Source organism: Mus caroli, unplaced genomic scaffold (assembly GCF_978045245.1).
Source record: "Mus caroli unplaced genomic scaffold, Mus_caroli_1 scaffold_13, whole genome shotgun sequence".
NCBI lineage: Eukaryota > Metazoa > Chordata > Mammalia > Rodentia > Muridae > Mus > Mus caroli.
In genome coordinates, this window is record NW_028227268.1 from 99,350,770 (window position 1) to 99,372,743 (window position 21,974).

Genomic DNA, 21,974 nt, shown 5'->3' on the forward strand with positions numbered 1-21,974 from the left:
CTGTCACCCGTATAATAAATGAAATGCAGAGACTGCCCCTTCCTTCATTCCCTGCAAGAATATTTTAAGTGAGTTTTGTTTTAAATCATATCCATTAATTTACCCTGACTTGCAATTAAATGCAAGCACACTTTTTACAACCAGTACGGAATGTATTAATTATAACTACAAATGGTCAAATGAGAGCACAGTCCCTCCTAAAAATATTAATAAAATGCATAATAAATAATATTAATGAAACAAAAATAGATTCATAAGCCTTGGCCCGCACTTTTATTATTTCACGAAAGGGGAAGTGCAGCCAACGAAACTCGCTCCACACACTTTGGCAGAACTCTGACGAACCACCACCATTAAACTCTAAAGAGTATGTTTTGGCTACACTCTGAATCCGGGGGCAGGGAGGGATGCAAAGGCCACCATGAGAAGCTGGTGGCCCTTATAGCCAAGACAGGGTTGGAAGCACATTACCCACATGGTCAAGAAAAGCAAGCCACCTTCCGAAGCCAGGTCCAGCTAACTGCTCAGGCCACTGCCCTCTACCCTGCTCCCCAAAATGAACAAATGAAAGCTCAGGCCACAGTAAAACTCTCAGCTAACTTAAGAGTCTCAGGATTGAGCATCAGCATCAGGCTCAAGGCACCATACCCTGTGCCAGTGCTGGAAGCCACTTTTGTCCCTGCCACTGGCCAGAGAAACCAGCCTCCGCATCACCAGCCTCACCACCAGCCTCCGTCCAGCACGCCCTGCCTTGCCCCTCCCCCCAAATCCAAATCCAACACTCCCACGGAACAATTGAATCTAATTAAGATGAGGAGGAAATTTGCATTTTTCCTTTCACTGTACCCCTAGTAATCACACAAGTTCTTCAAATTTTGAGAATTTTGTTCCTCTGCTAATTATTTCCACCGTCTTGCATTCCAAGGCACAGAGACAGTCTAGCTCACTGGTGGTCTATTAATAGACGTTTTGCACTCAGAAGGTAGGAGCAACCCCCACCTTTGAAATTATTCTGTCATTTCCAGTTTTGTAAAAAGAGTGGTTTGGGGAGGTTAATTATGAGTTTTGCTTTGGGTTCATTTGCTTCTGATTGTTTTGGGGTTTGGGTTTTTGTTTTGTTTTTGTTTTGTTTTGTTTTTAATTCTACCTTTTTTGTGACATTGGTATTAATATTTCCTCAAACAGCAGCTTCTGCATTGTTCTGCATATTAGAATTTAATCTTACAGTAGTTACTGTCTGCCTAGCTTATTGATTTATATAACCCTGGTATGTAATAAAAGAAAGGAAAAGGGAAAGAGAGAAAGAGAGAAAGAGAGAGAGAGAGAGAGAGAGAGAGAGAAGACAGACAATTCCTTGGCTCAAGTGTGTATCTGCTGATCAAATTTCAGATCATGTGTTGTTCATTATGACTTGACTTGAAATCAGTTTGCCACAGGGAGATGGACACACTTCCTGTGCCTTCCCCTCTACTACTCCCTTTAAGGACTTTGGGAACCAGCAGTGTTTCTGAGGTACATTTAAAGCATGAGCTGGCTTGGGTTAAAATAATGTTTCAGCATCTGCAAATTCTCTCATAACCTGCTTCGGAGCAGCTAACGCAAAGCCACGCGTGATCTTTAAGGAGTGAATGAGATTGTCCTACCAACAAATTTTAATGGTGATTTAAGAAATCCTAATACTTTTTCACTTACTTCCTACAGAATCAGTTGTGCACTTGACATTTATGCCATTTCGCCATTACATAACAATCTACCCTGGGTGCACTAGATCATGCCAATCTATTAGAAGGAAATTTGTACTCCCTATAAGCAGACGTTTCCAGTAGGTTTTGACTTACCATTATGTCTCAACGTAAAGTGTTATTATAGTTGGGTGAAAAACACGACTACTCCATGCTCACGTCTTTAACTCTAATACTATTTATTATCTTTCTTCCTGCTTCTAGGGTTGTGTCAGCATTTACATTCCTGGAAGTTAAATAAGCCGACATGGCAGAACTCCTGGATAGACTGAGTAATAAGGCGTGTGGTGACTAACCTGTTTACCTTCTGCCTCCTTAGGATCCCATTCTTTTAAAGTTTGGGGGAGAAGCAGAGAGAAGGAAGGTCAAAGGGGGTTGGAGAGAGAGAAGGGGGGGGAGAGACAGAGGGAGAGAGATTTACACACTGGCTTCCATATGTCACAAAGACCTTGCTATCTATCCACAGCCAACGATACTCAAGCAGTGTCTAAGTTAGTCTTCCCCATCTTGTGCTTCCTCCAGTACCAGGTCACCTGAACACCCCCTTCTCCAGCCTCCTGTCACCCCGACATAAAAATAGGAAGGTTTTTTTTCTTTTGCCCATTTTCAAATAGCAAATTCTCCATTAGATTTCATCATATCTTAGTAAAGCAATTACATCAAGAAAATGATAGTGCGTGTGGAATCAATTATGCATGCAGTTGGCCGGAGACCAAAGGCTGTGAAGTCGGAGAGGGCAGAATCGTTCGACACACACAAATAAAAAGCCCCTGCATCTCACAGATGGACCCCATCAGTTCATCTTACTGCCTAAAAAGTTCATGCACTTAATAATTTATTTGTGTTCTGGATACTGTTTCCCAGCTGAATATTAATAACTTTGAACTGAAGCATGCTTTTAGCATGGTATGGATGGAAGTCACAGTAGGGCAAGGCTGGAGCCCTCAGAGGTTAAAATTATAGTTGTGTTTCTCACACTCTCTTCATTTTCCATCACAATTTATCTTCTTTCATTAAACATTCCTTTTAATCAGAATATCTGCCTCAGTGTTCTGATTCTGCTTGTTAACCAGTGGTAAACTCGTAAACCAAAGACGAGCATCAATAATACAGCAGAGACTACTCCACGGCAAAAGCAACATCAAATTCCCAGGCTCTCAAAAATCGGAAACCGTTAGTTAACACCTTGTTTTCACAAGCAAGGCCCTCTTACACCTGGAGGGAGGCACAAGGGCGTCTGTGGCCCCGTTTACGTTGGCAACCAGGAGAAATCACAATAGAGCCCAGAGCAGCAGACTCACTGGACCTGCAAGATGAAAGAGTCATCCTAGCCCAGTTTCCAGGCACAGCTGAGTTGTAGTCATTTATTTAAAAGCAACCAAAGCACCTTCCAAAGGTTTGTCCCTTCTCCCTTCTGAAAGGGGAGCCTGATGTCACAGTGCTGAAACACCAGGCCTCCCTGCCACCAAACGACTAACAATGAAAGCTGCCCAGCAGCGCCTGGGAAGAAGAGACAGTCAACCCATTTTTCTGAGTGTCTCTGGACAGGTCTCAATCACACACTTAAATTTTACAGTCTCTTCCCCCAAATGAGAACAATTTCCAGCCAACACGTCCACAAACTGTACTTAACGTTAAAAGAAAACGGATAAAACAGATGTAATTACTCAAGGTTAGACTTCTAATTCCTCAATTCACTAAAGGAAACTTGGCGAGAAGAAGCATCATTTTGCTCCTTTCTACTGGGGCATCTGAGGAGGAGAGCCACTGAGGCAGCTAATACACAAAACATGATCAAAAGTGATTAACAACAGCTTCATATGCAAATTGCATTAATGAAGGAGTGCAAAGTCATCATGTAAATTAAATATGTCAAATCTCTTGGTGAACTTTCAATCTTGAGAAGAAAAAACTCTGCTTTAATTTTTTTACATCATCAATTTTGCAAGATTGAAAATCTAAGAATCTTGGTGTTATAAACAATTTTCACCTTTTTTTTCTCCTTCAGCAGGCTGACAGGCCAGCCTGATGTGCACCGAATGTACATGTTAATAGGCCAATCAAAAATGCAAAACAATTCGCAATTACTGGAAGGACCTAATGGTCATTAGAATTTACAACTAGGTAATGAACTGAAGTCTGCCCACACCATGCATATTCATAAAGCAATTTAGCCTTTGAAGATTAAAGAAGTGCTTAAAATTCAAATGAGCTTTAGCAAATTATCAGTAAGATTCATCCAAAAAGCAAAGGGTTTTTCTTCCTATGATTTCCTCATTTTTTTAATGCAAAATTGTTCTATCTTCCAGGCTGAGCTTAAACTAAACACAGAGCCTCTAGTCAAGCCAAAGGGGCTAAGAGACAGACAGAGGCTGCAAACATCGTTACCGACTTTGTTCATAAAACTAAGCCCTTAAGAGCCAAACCTATCTCTAAACATGGTAATTTATCAAAAACAGCCCAGAGTTGCTCATAGGCAACACTAGGCATCCTCCAACAGCACAGATTACCACGCGTTCCCCGCCCTCCCAGAAAGCCTTCCCCCCTCAAGTTGCCTCTCCTGTGTAAACATCCACTGTGGTAGAAAAACAGCTTTTTCATCAGCTTGGAGTGGCGTGCCTTTTAGAAATTTCTGCTTCCAAGGGGAAGAGAGCAAGAAGGGACAGAAATGGAGTACGAAGCAGAGTACGCTGTCTGGTTTACTTCTGGGAACAAGCACGCTGTCCTTTGGTATTTGTCGCCCTGACTGCACTGGTGGCACTTAATTCAAGAGGAAGGGGTCATGCGGACATCAACTGGCATTCAGCAAGCACAGCCCATCCCAGTCAGTGGGAAGCATCACAGGAATTTGGGTTTTCATGCTTCCCAGTCCAGTCTGGAGAAGCCTCTCCCTGCATGCTGACATCTCACTAACCTTGCAGCATTTAAAAAATAAAAATGCCTAGTGGCAGAATTCCCAATGTATCTCTCTCCCTGCACCCACAAATGTCATCCCCAGGTGTGTGTTCAAGTCATACCCCAGCTGGTGGACAAGCCACACGGCCAATAGCTTTCCATGGCTATGCTGGGTGTTCAAGTCATACCCCAACTGATGGACAAGCCACCCAGCATAGCTTTCCATGGCTATGCTGAGTGCTCCACTGCTAGACCCAAATGGCTCTGTGCTGCAGGGATTTGTTTGAACTTCTCTGCTACTCTTGCCTCCCCTACCCTCCCTCATCACTATCTCAGATTTTTAAAATAGCTAATCTTACCAAAACTTGTGGGTACGTAATAAAGGAAAAAGGGGAGGAAACCTCAGGTTAGAGTCCTGGCTCCTTGACTCATATTAGCTGACCCAGTTTTAATGTTTATCAGAAATAATAGGACACAGAGCTGGGCGGAACCTTCATTCACAACCATTTGTATGAACCACAGGTCCACAGTCCTGAACAACTGTTTGACACTAATGTTACTCTACATGAGTAGAGTGCAGTGAGGGCTGAGATGGGAACTGACAGGGTAAATCAGAATTAGATTAAAAACAAAAGTTTAGAGGCTGATACTACACTACAGAGCAAATGGAACTTGAAAGCCAAATTTTCCCTAACTGCCCGAGTCATTCTCCCTATTAGAGCCATTGCCTGCCATCCCCCTGCTGGCCACAGTCACACAGGAGAGTGAGAGGCATGCAGGACTTGGGATAGCCCTCTTTAAATACAATACCTATATACTTAATATATAGCAATTAACTTGTGGTCAGGAGTCTGCAGGCAGCAGGCTGCCCCAAGCAGATCGCAGGGGAGGAGGACCCAGAGCTGGGACAAGCACAGAAGACAGGTCCAGCGACAATGCCTGCTGTCAGCAGCGGAATTATTTTTATACAGGAATTTTTATCTCTATTGTACAAACAAGTACGTGTCTGTGCTGACTTGTTAAGCAATCCACTTGTATGTAGAATAAGGGTTTTTTTTTTCCTGCTTGCTACCAGTCACACAGCTCTAAGATCAGAAGAGATACATAGTCTTTGAAGCTGCTCAAATGTTTTAGTTAAAAGGACAGCAGTTGTTTTCAAAGATCCAAGAGTATCTTTATCAGAATTAAATTTTTCCTTATTGATTTTCCCCCTTAACATAACAAAAACATAACATGAGAAGGTTACAATTTATTATTTTAAAAAATTTCAGCCTTGAAATGATTTTTTTTTCAGTAGTCAGTGCTCACTTTTAAATGTAAAAGATTAATCTTTTTTAATCTTAAGGTGGGATGGAGTAGGTGAAGCTCCGGAGACTTTCATTTTAACATTGGTTATTACATTGTTTTAAATGTAAACTCAAAGGATTTTTGGCTGGGGCAGGGGTTAAAATGGTACCTTGTGGCCAGCCCCTAAAATGTATGCATGCCATGAAATCATGACATACGTGAAGTTGGCATAGGGAAGGCTCTATCTTTTGTCCAATGAGATGCTCTGTCTTTGAAACATAAAAGACTAGATTCAGCAAGTCAAGCATTGTGTCCAACGAGGTAAGAATCGTCCCTAAAAATCAACAGATGTGATCACTCTCTTTAACGGTCATGACTGCATCATTACCTAGCAAGAAAACAAGCAACTAAAGAATATAAACGTGGTGGCCTGTGCTTAGTAGGAAACGTGGTGGCCCGTGCTTAGTAGGAGGCTTCCCTGAGTGTTTTAGAAATTTCGAAAACGAAAATGAAGGAAGGGTTGGAGAGTTGCAGCAACACCTGTGTTTGTTTTCAAAGCACCTCTTCGGGTTCCACAGATAGTCCGTTATTGATTTTAGAGGGAGTTTTTAATAGGTGAATTTGCGTCTATCTAAAGGCCAGATCAAATTGTAGGTGTAATTGTTCTTCACCAATGTTAACGACAGTGAGGGTATAAACAAAAACTCATTGTGAGTGGCCAAAGGCCTCCAGGTATTCTCTTCGTCAACAGACCTGCTCCAGGGCCCCAGTGGGAATCGCCTGGTGGAGATTTGGTTCTGAACAACATGCTGCAAGCCTGTCTGTAGAAGGCACATGCAAGGCGCCTTTCTCGCCGCTTACATTAGTCTCTACCTGAACATCTCCTGTCTAGGTGAGTGTAATTTGTGTTTAGCACCCTTAAGACCTTAGTATTTACCTAGGTAGATCAAAAGGAGGGAAAGGAAGGCGGGAGCTAGAGGAACTGTGGAAGGCCCAGCCCCTCTGGTGAGCAGGTTAGCTGTACCCAGAACACTGTCTTAGTGGAGCACCCTGCCCAAGTTAACCTTCCAGCGTTGCATCACCCCTGCTCAGTCCCCTGGGGCAAGCCCGAGAGGAGACACCTCAGTTCCCTGGTCACAGACTTCTAATTCCCCGGTTCTGGCAGCTTATTTTTTCCAAGTGTTTTGTTTCAGGAAAACCTGTGTCTTTTTCTTTGTATGTTGTGTGGATTTAGCACAACTGGTTCTGACAGCTGTTGATTCTGTTAAATGAACACATGATAAAAATTCTCTATAAAACCTCAAGCAACAACAGACTCAAAAATATAATGGAAAAGTATTTTAATGGAGCTCCAACTGAGAGTAGGTTTTTAAAAAGAAGAATAAATAAAGGTATAGGAGTCCTTAAGTCATCAGTGTGGACGTGTGCGTGTGTATTTAATGGGAGAAGAAGGGTGTTGCAAATCACCACAAATATTTACACTGTAATCCCTTTGTTCAAATCACATACTTTTTAACAAAAAAAGCTGGAACCATGGCTATTTTAAATTTTAAATATTCAAGTGCCTGTAATTAACCATATGAAACAAATTATGTTGAGTTTCTCCATACCAGCACAGAGAGAGAGAGAGAGAGAGAGAGAGAGAGAGAGAGAGAGAGAGAGAGAGAGAGAGAGAGAGAGAGAGGAGGAGGAGGAGAAAAAGGAAAAGGAAAAGGAAAAGGAAAAGGAAAAGGAAAAGGAAAAGGAAAAGGAAAAGGAAAGAAAATCCTAACTGGAGGTGGACTGGGAGGCGGCAGAGTTGGGGAGACAGCTCTGCGAGGAGGAATAGATGATGTTTTCATTTTGCTATAGATCAAAGCAGAACAAGCTGGGAACTGTAGCATACCGCGCATTCTTCCATCGCTGTCTCTTACACTGGGCTATCTAAGTTTATACAATTCCCTAGCCTAGCTGCATATTAAGCTCGCTGTGTACAGCTTTATTATGGTGCAGCGGTGGAGGAAGCATTAATATTCCAACGCCACATCTGACAGGGCATTTACATGCGCCCATCTGAGCGGCACCTGAGAGCCCCTCCAAGGTGCAGTAACTGTGCGCCTATTGTAAAGGCAAATGAAGCTCACCTATTCCCTGCTGGGATCAGAAGTGACCTCGCCACCCCCCTTCCCCCCATGCCTCAAATCCTTCCCTTGCCAACCTAACTCAATGCCATCTCAGAATGACGAATGAGCTCAGAAATAGACCCCAAGTTACTAACCCTGCTAAGAACAGCAAAATCCTTTGCTGAAATGTTTTAAAAATGCAGAGGGGAGTGCAGCTGGCCAGTAAAATGCAGAGACAGAATCCAGCAAACTCAATATGGAATATGTTACATTCGAAAACTGATTAGAAATACAGTTTGATGTTTACTAGCTTCAAATTGAGTTTGGCATCAAGCATATTGCCTTTAATAATGCTGGCATTTTAGTAGTAGTATTATTATTATTTTAAATTTGCCTTTGGTCTCAGAGAACACATGTGGAGAGCTAAAGAATTCTTATTCGTCAGGTTGCATTTCCTGGAAATTAAGTTTGTGACAGAAAATGAGTCCAGTAGCAATAATATGGTTCGTGCTCAAATTAATTAGGTCATTGTTGCAAAAACTACATGGCAAATTACAAAGGTAAATTTACAGATATTGGCCGGGACTGCAGACTTGGCAACGAAAGGGAAAAGCAGCTTAAGGGCACTGATTTACCTGGGCCACTCACTCCAGGGACAGAGAGGAGGGCACAGTGGTCAGTTCTCTATTTGTATTACAAATAAAAAATACCAGCCATTCACCATTAAATTATATAGTCTGCACATATTTTATGAACTTTATTAACATCCTCCAAATTAACACATAAAATAAAAACCTGTTTGAAATATTAAAAATTGGCCCTACACTAAAAAATGTATTTTTTTTCTTTGAAATAGAAACAGTGCTGACATAGTCATGACCCAAATGAAATCTGAACTAGCAGAAAGGTACCAAAGATCCTTGGTGATTAAATCTCACGATAAATTGTGGCAATGTGCCAAACTCAGTCCAGTTTGATGCTAAGTGCTTTTTACTGAAAGAGGCTAGTACTACTGTGTATAAGATGGACTGGGTCTTGAAGTGAATTTTGTCAAATAATTTCCTTGTGTCATAAAGGATGCAACCAAGATAGATCAGATAAGTGCCCAGTGACATCTTCCATGGGCTCTCCTCCCTTCAATCTTACATCTTCCCCCACAGGAAAACCAAACTTTCTTATTCAGTGGCAGCTATGAAAAGCCATTTGCCCCACGTCCTTTATTCAGCACCACCAGGAAGACAGCATGAAAATCTAAAATCTGCCTTCCATATTTGTTATGTGCCACAATTTAGCTCCCCCATGTTGGCCAAAGACAGAAGCTACAGTGTAAAACTAATGATTTTCCAGGACTCTAAAATGTGCCATTAATGTGCCCAATTCGACTCTCTCTCTGAACTGAAGGTGCCTGTCCTGGCCCAGCCTAGCAGTTCTACATCCAGCTGTTTTTTCTAGCCCCTGGACAGCCCCACAGTTAAATGCCACACTCCCTGGGAGAAAGGTGTGCAAAGCATACTTCAGCTCCTTGAAAAAAGAAAGTGCACAACCTGCCCACAACAAGGATGGCTTGATTTGAGAAATTACAGCACTTGCGGTTTTTGTTTGTTTGTTTTAGTTTTCACACAATAAACAGAGAACGGGGAGGGACACTTTGTCCCCCTCTGCTCCTATTCTTGAAGTGAATACATATTTGTGTTTCCAATAAAAGGCCATTTTTACATTAACTGTCTGTAACAGCAGGAGACAGAAGAATGCGCACAGTCTCACCATCACACACAGAATGCTCTCCATATCACGTGGACCTATTCTCAAAACTATTATTTCTGAAAGGTGCCCAGGAAGATGTGCAACGCATCTTTTCTGTGCCACCAAGAGGGTGACATCTGAGGGACTTTGAGATCCTTGGGATCTTCTCCTATATGTTAGGTTTTGTTTTTCTTTTTTGTCTTTCCAAAGTAAATTTAGCAGCCATGCGAGCCACTGTGTTTAATTAAGCTTTCAAAAGTCCTCTAACAATGCCAACAATTGTAGGACACTTCTGCAGCTCAACCATGCAGTCACTGTGACAGTTCTATTTACAATGTGTCTTAGAGTTTCTCTGACATTGTACTTTGACAAAACATCCAAGCTGCCCATCCACAACCTTTCTCTGTCTTATTTACAAATACAGCTTGTGTGCAGGACTCACAGTTCCACAAACATCAATCTGTGGGTAGTGGCCTCACAAGCACAGCCTAGCTATGAAAATGCTAAGTATTTGTTACAAAACAACATTCTCTGCTCTATGGGCTCTGGAGATAAATAATCAGTTGCCAGTATTTCACTTTGCTTTTCTGAATGGCGGTGTTTTCTGGAGTTCGCTGCCACACTGAAAATTGACTTCGTAGATCAGTATTTCTTTTTATTCAGAATCATACAGATAAAGAGAAATGAAAAATAAGTAACCATAATAAGACACTGCCATTTATAGTCTCATTTACAATTAATATACAAACGCATCCTTCCGTTTCATCTGGGTAGCAGTGGGTACAGAGAAGGAAAGGGAAGTTGGCTCTGTAGACTGAAAAGTGTGGTGCTTGCTTCACCTGTAGGTAACATGCTAATATCGTTCCTAAGGATTCCCTCTCCGTAGAGACCCTGTCTTACATATCCAGATATCAGCTGCTCTGTGTAGGCAGGTGATCTCAAACACCCCCAATGGAAATGCCTGTATTCTGGATGTTAGTGGGGGGAAAACCAATGTTCCATCAGTAGCAGCAGGCTTCCCTGCACTTCAGCAGACTTGTGTTTTCCCATTCTGTTTAAAAGCTAACTTTATGATAGGCTAATCCTAATTTAAAGATCCCCGTGTGCAATGAGCCAAGACTGCAAGACTGACACTGTGAGACGGTCTGGGGTCTTTTCTGTGAAAGAAAACAGTTGTATGCCCAGTCATCTTCAATGGGTATCTCACTAATCACAAAATAAAAGACTCAAAAAAAATATAGAAAGCTCCGTCGGTCAAAGGCTGCTTCTATCTGATTTGGGGTATTTGACCTGCATATTGATGACTGGACCACATGATATAAGCTGTTAACAGCCATTTAAATTAATACTGTTAGAATGGTCTCTGTGTCTCATAAGAGTATGTGTGTGTGTGTGTGTTGCTCTGAATATCTAAACAAAATGGAGAAGCCAGCTTTATTCAATGCTTCTGGATATAGGTAGCACACATGTGCATAGCATATGAAAACACACACATCTATCTAGTTATCAGGGAAAAAGCATCCTATCAAAAAAGAAAAAAAAAAAACGGTCAGCTTTGGGAGGCCTGAGCACAGCCAACATGCATGCTACTTTACTGCAGCTCTTAAGGACACTGTCTTACCCTCCTGCTTCAAAGTCCCCAAATTCTAGGCTTTCCTTGGGAAGATTTCATTCCTGCTTCCTGCCTGTAAAATGGCACAGAGCACACAGTGAACTCAAATCTAACTTCTATCATTTCATAAACCTTGCCTACTCAGCATGCTTAAGTGATTGTCTTTTGTGGAGTTGCCAAGCACATTCTTATAGTCATCCATCAATATATTTCTTCCCCAATATAGACCACTGCTTCTCTCCTTAGGACACACAGTTCAAATGTCTACTGCATGGTTACTGTTGGGAATCGTGGGAGCCCCAGCCCAGAGAAACCAGCTGAGAGTACACAGTCATCTTTCCGGATCTTTGCTTCAGGGGCAGCTGAGGTCCAGAGCATCATAATTTATGTGCAATAGTAGAATGTTAATTTCACTATACGAATGCCTTAATTCATTACTGTGAATTACGAGAAGTCATGATTCTAGTCATGATCTATCTCACTTTGAGATGTGACTATGATGTTTATGTTCAGCCAATACTGGGGTAAGAGCAGGTGATTAAACAGCATGAAGGAGCAGAGGTGTTGCAATGACTTGTGCATAAAAGGTTTACCTCTCCTGGATTGCATGTGTGAACTTTGAGTATGTGAGACACCTCTGGATTGCATGTGTGCACTATGAGTATGTGAGACACCTCTGGATCGAATGTGTGGCCTGTGAGTATGTGAGACACCTTAGGTGGCTTTCCATTTCAGGGAAACAATGCGCCATTAGCCCTGCAAAACAGATTTCAAATGTGCACCCTCTCTCTTTTCTCTCTAGATTCTGCAACCATACCATAATAGTTTTGAAATACCATGGAATCATTATGACAACCAGTTAAGGGCTATTTCCTTCCCTGCACATCCATGGAGAGTCCCAACTACACAAGTAAAAAGCCCTAACTATTTATCTGAAGGCTTCCCTCAGTCTTCAGATTCCTCTTCTAAATACAGAGGCCCTGATTTTCAAACTGGCTAACCTGAAACTGAAAAGCTATTTAGGCCTTCCGGAGTAAGTGTGGTTTTAATTCTTGCCTGACAGACACTGTGTTTTGTCTTTTAAACGAGCAGCTCGATATGTAAATATGATGTTACATCACACAAGCCTTACTCCATATTTGGTGATTTAGCAAGGCTTTGGATCTCCAAAGATGACAAATCCCCTTCCGCCTGCTCTTGCCTGCTCTTGCTTCATTAATCATGCCTTACACTTCTGTTCCTTCTCCTTCCAGTCACAAGGCAGCACATGGAAATGGTCATTGCCATATCCTACAGGGAGGTGGGGGAGATCAAAATCTTAACCTCCATGTCTCAGAAGCTAAATGTGGTGGCTTCTAGAAAAATACTCAACACATGCAGTGTTCCTGGCAAGCAGATTCCTCACTTCACGAAAGGAAAATAGTTGAGTATTGTTGCAGAAAGCATAAAAGAAAAAAAGAAGATAGGAAATGCCACACTTGATCCTAACGATCAAATTCCAGATTTGGGGGAGGAGCAATGTGACATTTAATCCCCCCTTCCCTGCCACCCCCTCACCCCCGGTTCAACTCCATGGTCCACCTGTATCAGAGACAAGTTCCAGTAAGTCTTGTGACTGACTACCTGCTTTTGGAGGGTGGGGCAATGCAGAGAAGGAGCTGTCTCCCAGATGTGGGAGTCCTGTCACCACAGAAGCTGCTTTTGCTCTGACTACTGCTAAAGCAAACAGTGTTTTAAGAACCACTACCTAGTGTTGCTGTTTATCACTAAGGCAGGGAATTAAATTCCCTCTGTTAGCTTCTAATTCCTTTTCCCTGGAGCTGCTGAGAAACCCACACACCTAGCTACCTCCTTGGTAAAATTAACCGAGAGAGAAAGCTGTTAAATATGTGCATGCATTTTTTTTTCTCCAAGAAAATTTTTACATTAGACTAGGGAAGAAACTGTGGAGACTGGACTGGACATTTGTAAGGGTGACATGTGGCTGTGTAAACCACAAACAAAATCAAGATACATCTGTCAAAACCACATCAGAAACAAGAGAGAGCGCAGGGGAGCATTTATCACTGAGCTGAGGAGGCAGGCTGCAGGGAGCAGCCGTTCCTGTCAAACCAACCTTTTGAAATTTCCAACATGCCCTTAAACTTTTCGAGTAAGCATGTCTGTGCGCTTCAGCAACTGCCCTCTCTACTCTGGCCTGGCCAGTCGAAAATGGCATCTTAAAGTCAAGGTCACTGTGTCATCCCACCACGGGGCTGTGTTTAATTACAGCCCCATACAGGCTGACAGCCAATATGGATCCAAGGCTAGCCCTGGAGCTCAGTTAACTCTTTCTAGCCCTTCAGGCTAGTTATTGGCTCAACTACAGATGCCTGTGTGGTTACTTTGCCTCTGATATATCCCCAAGGCCATAAGTGGACACTGGAAACTGAGTTAGGTTTGGTGTGGTAAGGTTGAACACTTTAAAATAGGAGGCAAGCAAGGGGAAGAGTGTTGGTATGGTCAGAGCCAGGCGAGGATGTCAAGGGTGTGTGCACCTTTCCCACCTGCATCTGACTCAGTAAAGTAGGAAACAATTTATTTTCAGAGTTCTGGACGGAAGCAAGGTGAATGATTATTTAACATTATAAGGCTGCCATAGACAGTCACAGGGAAAAATACAGACAGACTTCACCTCCTTCCTGCTTGACTACATGCCCCTGCAAACAAACAGAAAACATGCAAACAGTTTCTCTCCTTCGCTTCTCATTTACCTGCTATGTGTTCCTGTTTGGGGCAAATTCCTCTAGATGACGTTGATAAACAATCGTCATCCTCTGGCGTGACCTGGATGCCAACCTCCACAGGATTGGATGCCTTTTTCATCTCGATGGGAGAAGGGGAAGGCGGCTTATCCACACCTTTTTCTAAGCAGAGGCCGCCATTGCATTGTTTCCGTTTGTGCTCGATAAAAATAAGAATGTCCCCCAGTGGGAAATTCATCTGGCACTGCCCACAGGTGAGAAGGTCGTGGTCCCCTTCTGGAGCTCCCAACGGGCCATGGTCTGGTTCATCATCTGTAAGAATGGCTTCAAGAGGTTCGGCTGTGGTTGAAGAAACAAAAGCACAATTATTAGGGAACCAGTGGGGAGAGAAAAGGGGAGCAGACATTCTCAATCTCACCCCTGCCTTACCAGACTAGAACAAGTATTTGGAGCAGTCTCTACATAATACCCAGAAAATGTGGACACAGGCAACAAATGCTCTGGAGGGTATCGATAATTAAATCTATCAGTGAGGTTGGCCATCATGTACTAAAGGAAATCCCTCCGACTTGGATAACTCCAGAGAACACACACACACTATAAATTCTTTCTTTAGAAAGAATGTGATTTAACAGTTAACATACACAAAAAATATATACATAAAGGCTGCTTAAATAATAACTACGGGAAAAACATGAACTGAAACCAATTTTGCTCCCCTCCCCCCAACCCCATACAGTAGGTTGTCTATTGTGCCCAAGATTAGAGAAAAAGGCGAATGAGCACAGGCAGCCTTTGTGTGTGAATCTCTGTACTGTACACACATGGCTTCCACACAGAAGGCTGCTGCAGCCACACAGGACTGCCACATTTGCACCGCAGTCTACCCATCACAACGAGGTGAGCGTCACAGTGCTAACATCTCCCTGCCCTCCTCAGCTACGAAATTCAAGGAACATCACATTCACTGGCAGGTCTTCCCAAACATGTTCCCTAAATGGGATACTCCTGAGTACTTAAGAAAATAAGCCAATTAGTCATGTTTTCTTTTTTCATCCTGAAGAAAAGAATGTTTAAAATAGTCTAAATGTGTTTGTGCTTGGTGGCATCCATGACATTAAAAATCAGAGTGGACACCCATGCTCCATACTTCAGAAGACCGAACACCTTTTTTTTCTTCGGAGTTGAGAGGCTTTACCTAATGTAGTCAAAGTTGACTAATTTCCTGAATGAGCTCCAGAGTGCTTCATTATGGGACTCTTGCTGCACACATCATCACAGCAAACGTTATAACAAGGTACACATGCCTTTCTTCCCTGTTTGCATGTTTGTTTGTTTGTTTTTTTAACTTTGCACCCTGGCATCTATTTGAGTAGCTTTTATCATTTTTTTTAACCTTGAAAGTGGAGAAAGAAGAGCTGGAAAATCTTGTTCACAGTATCTTTAAAAAAGAAAAGAAAAACTAAAACTAAAAAAAAAAGAAAAAAATCACAAAATACAAAACATGTCCAGGATGCTGCCAGTTAATGAATGTGAAGCAGAAAATGTACAAGGCTTAAACAGTTAATCAGTCTGACCTTCTTTAGCAAGCTGCCAATTTCACATTTAATGAACTTAAAGCCACAGAGAATCAAAAAATAGATTTTAATTTGAGTGTAGAATATTGGAACAGATTTTGATAAAGTGCAAAAATCCAGTGAACTCAGGTTAAATTTATTTCAACCCTACCCAGGCTGGATATTGAGGGGGAAGATCTGGAGTAACTCCCAGATGTGTTGGGTGAAATAATATTGAAAGAGTCCTGCCTAAGCTGCACCTGGGCTCAAGTAGGACATGTCATAATTTCTAGCCTTTGGTACGCCTCCTAATTTAACATAGGTCACTGTAGGAATATGAAGGTTAGGTTATCTCCCTACTAACGGAGGCAACAAAGTAAGCACTTATGTCCCTTTGCCCAACATCCTGATCAAAAGGCACATACGGAATGCACAAGCATGCTTTTCAGATAAAGGAGGCGAATGGAGGGACTTGCTTCTGCTTTGTGTCTCTATGTCATTTTTCTCTGCATTTGCTTTCATTTTGAGCAAGTGAGGAGTGGGAAGTCTTGATCCATGATATCTGCTATTTGAACTACGGATTTTAAGTGAACATTGGCAAATGTGGCCTTTTCTGCTGCTGCTGCTGCTGCTGCTATTTAGCTACAAGTTCTGAGGTTGAGAGACTGAAAGGCTCAGGGGGGGTAAGAAAAAAATTCTTCTAGGAAAGGTAAAACATTTTTGCAAATCCTCTCATGAGGATTCATGCTGGGTGTTGTTGTTGTGGTTGTTGTTGTTCCCAGGGCCTGCTTGATTTCAGAATGTAGAAACAGTATTTAGAAGCAAAAAGGATACTCTCTTAGATATCAAATAGTTAAAGGTAATTCGGTACAAAACAGACTTGGTTAAGTCTTCTGAACTGAGTTACAATCAAGACTAGGAAATGAAGTGGTAATTCACTGGTTGCCGGTTACACCTCCACATTTCACCTAATTAATTTTATAGGAGGCAAAGTTCTTGAAAATAACAAGATGATCAAATGTACAGATATAAAACCTGTAACCTCAACATTTTCTATGCTCTTAACGTAAATTATTGCTAATTACCAAGAATTCTATCCTAATGTATGAAATGCATTTAACATCCATCTCCCTGAAAAACATTTGCCTAGTAATGTGCAGAGAAATATCAAACCGTGTTTTTATTGTTGCTGCTGCATTATTTAAAAAAAAAACCAAATGGGGCACAAAGAAAATATGAAAATACAATTCTCTTACAGCAAGCAGCCCAGTGATTTGCATTGACATCTCTCAGTGGTGATCAGCATTTCCTTTCTGGCCATCAGATAATTTCTCTGTATTTTAATGCAAATTCCCCATCCCCTAAAAACATTCCTAACCTCAGCCATTTTTACCCCCTCCCTTCAATTCAACTCCATCCTAATTCTCCCCTACAATACCATCCTTTCTAAGCTTGGGCCTAACTCGGTACAAAGCGGGGAGTCATCGATTGAAGTGGAAGGGAGTGGACAAATCATCACAATGATTAGCCGCGAATTCTCTACAAGGAGAGGAAGACAAAATAAAATGCTTCTGTTTTCAACAAGAGAGACTGGACGGCCTCAATTGTCCCAGCGACAGCAGACCAATATATTTATATATTCATGTTTATTTCTCTCTCTTCTCCCACTCCACACCCCCCCTCACAGCCCCCGCCGTCCTCCCCCTTCCTCGTTACAAACATAAAAAGAGGAGGCAAAATCCTTATAAGAAATGTTGAGAAGAGGCAGGGAAACAAGGGCTGCTGGGGGAGGGGGAGGAGAGAAGGGAGCCGTGTCTCTCCCAAGTTTGTTTTCCAAGTGGATTTTTCTTCACGCGTTAAACGTTAAAGCAAAAGGAGACTGAAAATCGGAGAGGCAAAGCAAAGAAACAAAAGCAAAGCCAAGGGCTGCAGGCCCGGGGCCGGGGCCCTGCGGGAGTAGGCCGCGCAAAAAGTGAAGTTGGGAGCCGGGGCTCCGAGGCACAAAGCAAGCAGCCACCTTCCAGGCTGCAGGCTCTGACCGCGCGCGCTGCGAACACGTGCAGCAGCGGCCTCCCGGTCCACAGTCCCAGCTTGGAGGCGGCCGGTGGCCCGGGGACTGGGCTGCTGCCTCCACGCCCCTGCAGCCGGGCAGCTGCCGAGCGCAGGATCCCTGAACTGGCCGGTTGTTGGGAAAAGGAAGTAAGGTTTAGAAAACTGAGCTGGATAACCTGATCAAGTCTTGGCTTCCTCGCACACACCCTGAGCGCGGGTCCTGAAATTCATTCTGTGTACACAGGCTAACACTTTTACTTTGGAAGATCTGTGCAAATGTGTTTCGCCCGCAATTCCGGGCACCGTGTGCGCGCCAGGCGGCGACCGCGGTTATTCATTATTAATGACGCTGCTAGCCCGCATCATTATGATGATAACTATTACTATTGTTGTGATTTCGGGCTTCCAGGCGAGAGCTGCAGGAGGCGGGGAGGGGGAGCGTTGGGTTGCCAAGCCGTCCAGTATGCCTGCGGTGGCCGCAGAGACTTGCGCTCTGCACGGGGAAGGGGGTGGAAAAAGTGAACCTAGAAGCCAAGGGCAAACTTGCAACATCCCTGTGTTCGGCCATGCCCCTAAGCTCGAGAGAGCACTCTCCATCCCTCGCCACCAAAAATGCCTTCCTTGAAAGGACCCTAGAGTGCACCCCGCTCCCGGCCGGGAGCTCCAGAGTCCTCACGCACGTGGGGGTGTCGGCTGCGCGCCCCAGCGCTTCTCCACGGCCCTAGCCAAAGCCTTTTTTTTTTTAAGTCAAAATGAAGAACAAAGACCTAAGGGGTAATGGGGGGTGGAGAAAGGGAATTCAGACTAACCGTTCGTTGCCCCCCACCCCCACTCTCCCAACGCTCGTCCCTCCCCCGCCGAGAAACGCCGGGCAGGGGGTGGGGGAGGCTCTGGTACAGGTTCAAGTTCGTGGAGCTTTTCTTGATCTTGTTCTGCCTCCTAGCGACCAAATGGCTCATTCAGTCCACGTAGCTGAGGACAGGGCTGGGGGGGGGAGGGAATGTGGGGGCGCCCTATGGACTGGCAGGCTCCTGCCCTCTAAGCACCCAAGAAAATGAAAGTGATCCCTGCACATACCCTCCACCTAGTCTCCTAGTCCAGTGTCCTCCCCGGGACAGCAGCGAGACTAACCCTCCCAGCCTGGAGAGTCCCAGAAGAGACCCAAGTGGAAGGAGAGTACAGAGCAGCTCCGACTGCGCCTCCCAGACTGTCCCTCGCGCCCCCCATTGCATCCTTCCTTAAGTCCCAGTGTCCCGGCTTTCCCGAGTCCTGCGAACACTGCCCTTCCTTCCCGCCGGTACCTGGCCGGGCTGTAACTTCACACCGTCGCGCGCCGCGTCTGCTCTGTATCCGGCGCGGCCGGTGGGAGTGGGGGCGGGGGAGAGCGGCGAGGGAGAGATGCGCGGGGGTGGGGAGAGGGAGGGCCCCGCAACGTGCCAGGGCGGGGGAGCTCCCGAAGTGTGTGACAAGTTCCAGGGCCCAGAGGGGGAAAAAATTCAATTCCCAATGAGCACCCCTCCCTCGACAAATGCAGAAAAGACATAGGGGGTCCTTCCAGCTTTCATCGAAAATTAAGAGTCATGAGTGAGAAAGGACTTGAAGGGGGACTGGGAGGGGGAAATCTCCATGCCTTTCCTTACTGGACTCAAACTTGTAAGTGCCCACCACCCGCCTCTCCCAGCACACCTCAGGTGGAGATAATGGTCACAGCCACTAACACTTTACATAAACTCACAGAAACCCCTGACCAAGACAGGCCCAGGGTAGAGGACAAGAACCCAAAGGTGGGGGTCTCCGAATCCGGGAACCCTGCACCCCAAAAATGCATACTCAACACACTTCTCCTGCCCCGCCCCTCCTCAACCTAGCCAAGAAACTGCTTTGGTCCAAGAGGCTACTGGCCAGATAGGGGGGTGGGGGGGAAGCACGTGGTAATCTCTCAGTAGCCTAGAGTTAAGGACAAGAGGAGTCTAAAAGAGTACCCCTGTGTAGTGGAGGGGACAAGCAGAACTCGCCTTTACAGCTGCTTTACAAAATAAAAACGTTTTGCAAAACCGAGTTTGATCCAGCAGCTTTCGCTGTCTGAGACCTCGAAGGGAGGTTTCGGTATTGTGCTAGGGGCGGACCAGAGCGCAGGCCCGGCTGGCGGAGTCGCAGCGTGGCCTGCTGCTGTGCCTGGCGGGTGGGCGGCGAGCGCTGGGTGGGCGATCCCGACTCCAGACTGGGACACGGCGAGGTCGGGCGAGGCCCAGCCGCTGCGGCCGCCTGCTCCGGGGCTGCCTCGGCGCGCTCCGTCCTCTGTCTGTTTGTTGGCAGGAGGCTCCCGCACACGCGGTGCTTGTAAACATTCAGACACGAGATTTTTCCCAATCAAAATCCACTTCCACTTTTTTTGAAAATCTTCCAAAAAATAGTAAGAGGAGGGAGTTCCTCGCTCCCTCTCCATGCCGCCGGCGCTCTAAGTTTGCAACTTGGTGGGGTTTGGGGGAAGGGGTGTCAGGGATTTTTTTTTCTTTTCTTTTCTTTTCTTTTTTCCTCTCTTTTCTCTATTAAAGACTCTGGAATTTCTGCAGGGGTGAGGGTGCGAACTAATCTGAGGAAAGAGGTGGAAAATACGGCTGGCAGAATGTTTGGCTTCTATGGGGGAGCAAGAAATTGTACATTCTCTTGCGTTACTTTAATTTTTTTATTATTATTATTTATTTTACGCATCTTCTCCTGACTCACCCAGGAGGGGCGGGCAGCAGCAACCCGCAGGCGGAGACTCCTGCGCCCTCCCTCCCTCTACCGCGTGCCCCTGGCCGCCTCCTCTCTCGGCCCTTGCTCTTGCCCTTCGGCAGCGGTGGCGGCGCAGGAGGGCAAGCGCGAGGAGCCCGCACAAAAGGCGGCGGGACAAACACCCACCTCCGGCCGGAACAAAAGACGGCAGCGCCGGGCGCGACTCCGATCCTTCCCGGTCACCCGGCCTTCCCAGCCGCTGCAGCCCCTCTCCCGACTCAGCTGACTGGGAAGCGCCGGGGGCCCTCTTCTACAGTCCCACTTTCGTACTATTGTGGGGGTGACTACTTTCCTCCCACTGCACACTTGACCGTGCACACGTTGGCGTCCTGAGGCCGGTCTCACCTCTTTTCTCCCCAGGAATTGTTTTTTAGACTTGACTCCCTCCCTCCCCTCCCTCCATTTTCCTATAGTGAAGTGGAAACAGCCCCCTTTCCTTCAAGCTCCCACCCCCAGGTTTTCATGTGAGTGTCCGCATCCTTGGCATTGTTCATTATTTTTGCAAAAGTAGGGTAGAAATCATTGCATTCCTTTTTGAAAGAAGAAATAAAGCGGCGGAAAGAAGGAAAGAGGAGGAGTCGATATTTTATAAAAATTAAAAGGTGCGTGCCGTCTCAAAAGTGCACACGGTTCATGTTTGAGAGGGGATGGGGGGCTTTTTCCCTTTTTAATCTCTTTTTACTTCGACTACCGAAGGTTTTTCACCTGAAAAATTTTTAATGCATGCACACACCCCTCTCTTAACCTCACTCTTGCTTAGCGTCCCGCGCGCCCTCGTGATTATTAATAATTATTATTACTATTATTGGGTTACTTACGCGAGAATTCCCGTTTGCTTAAGTGCTGGGGTTTGCCTTGCTTGCGGCGAGACATGGTGGGCTGCGGGGCGGGCGGCGGCGGCGGCGGCGGCGGCGTGCGGACGACGGCTCGGTTCACATCGGGAGAGCCGGGTTAGAAAGAAGGAGACTCCAGAGAAAATATCTTCATCAGTGCCTTTTGACATCCAAAATAAATTAGAAATAATACAAAGATGGCGCAGGGAAGATGAATTGTGGGAGAGCCGTCATGGCTTTTTTTTTTTTTTTAAGGAAAAAAAAGAGAGAGAGGAAGAGAGAAGAGGGATAGAGGGAGAGAGAGAGATGAAAAAAATGGCAAAAGCCCCCCTGAGCTGCAAGTTCAAGTGCGGACGTGACGTCCCTGCGAACTTGAACGTCAGGAGTCTGGATGGACAGAGACACACAAAACATGGGCAGGGCGAGCAGGAGAGAAGGGGAGGAGGGAAGGGGAAGCTCACACCAATGGACACACATCAGGGGCTGGACATGAAAAAGAGACCAGGACAAGCCAATGGCCAGTGCGGGGCGGGGGAGGTGCGGGGCGGGGGGCTCCGCAGGCGCCAGACGCGGCCCCTGGGGGGAGGGGCGGGCAGAGGGGAGGGGGCTCTGGGGCGGCTAGCTCACCAG

At 45.0% G+C, this 21,974-nt stretch overlaps 1 protein-coding gene across 11 annotated transcripts in view; it reads right to left on the minus strand.

The window, feature by feature from the left end:
• Bcl11a (BCL11 transcription factor A) overlaps positions 1-21,727 on the minus strand; it is a 95,286-nt gene extending 73,559 nt beyond the window's left edge. For 3 of the 11 annotated variants that reach the window (XM_029483868.2, XM_021176055.2, XM_021176050.3), the window contains exons 1-2: positions 21,330-21,727; positions 14,135-14,464 (exon numbers count right to left, since the gene is read on the minus strand). In XM_029483868.2, the coding sequence (XP_029339728.1) occupies positions 14,135-14,464; positions 21,330-21,384 (385 nt within the window). In that variant the 5' untranslated portion in view covers positions 21,385-21,727. Of the gene's footprint in view, positions 1-14,134; positions 17,300-17,909; positions 18,018-19,034; positions 19,112-20,637; positions 20,877-21,329 lie in introns of those variants that run through there. The other 8 variants (XM_085829065.1, XM_085829064.1, XM_021176053.3 and 5 more) reach the window with 7 other exon arrangements.
• Positions 21,728-21,974: the final 247 nt, after the last annotated feature.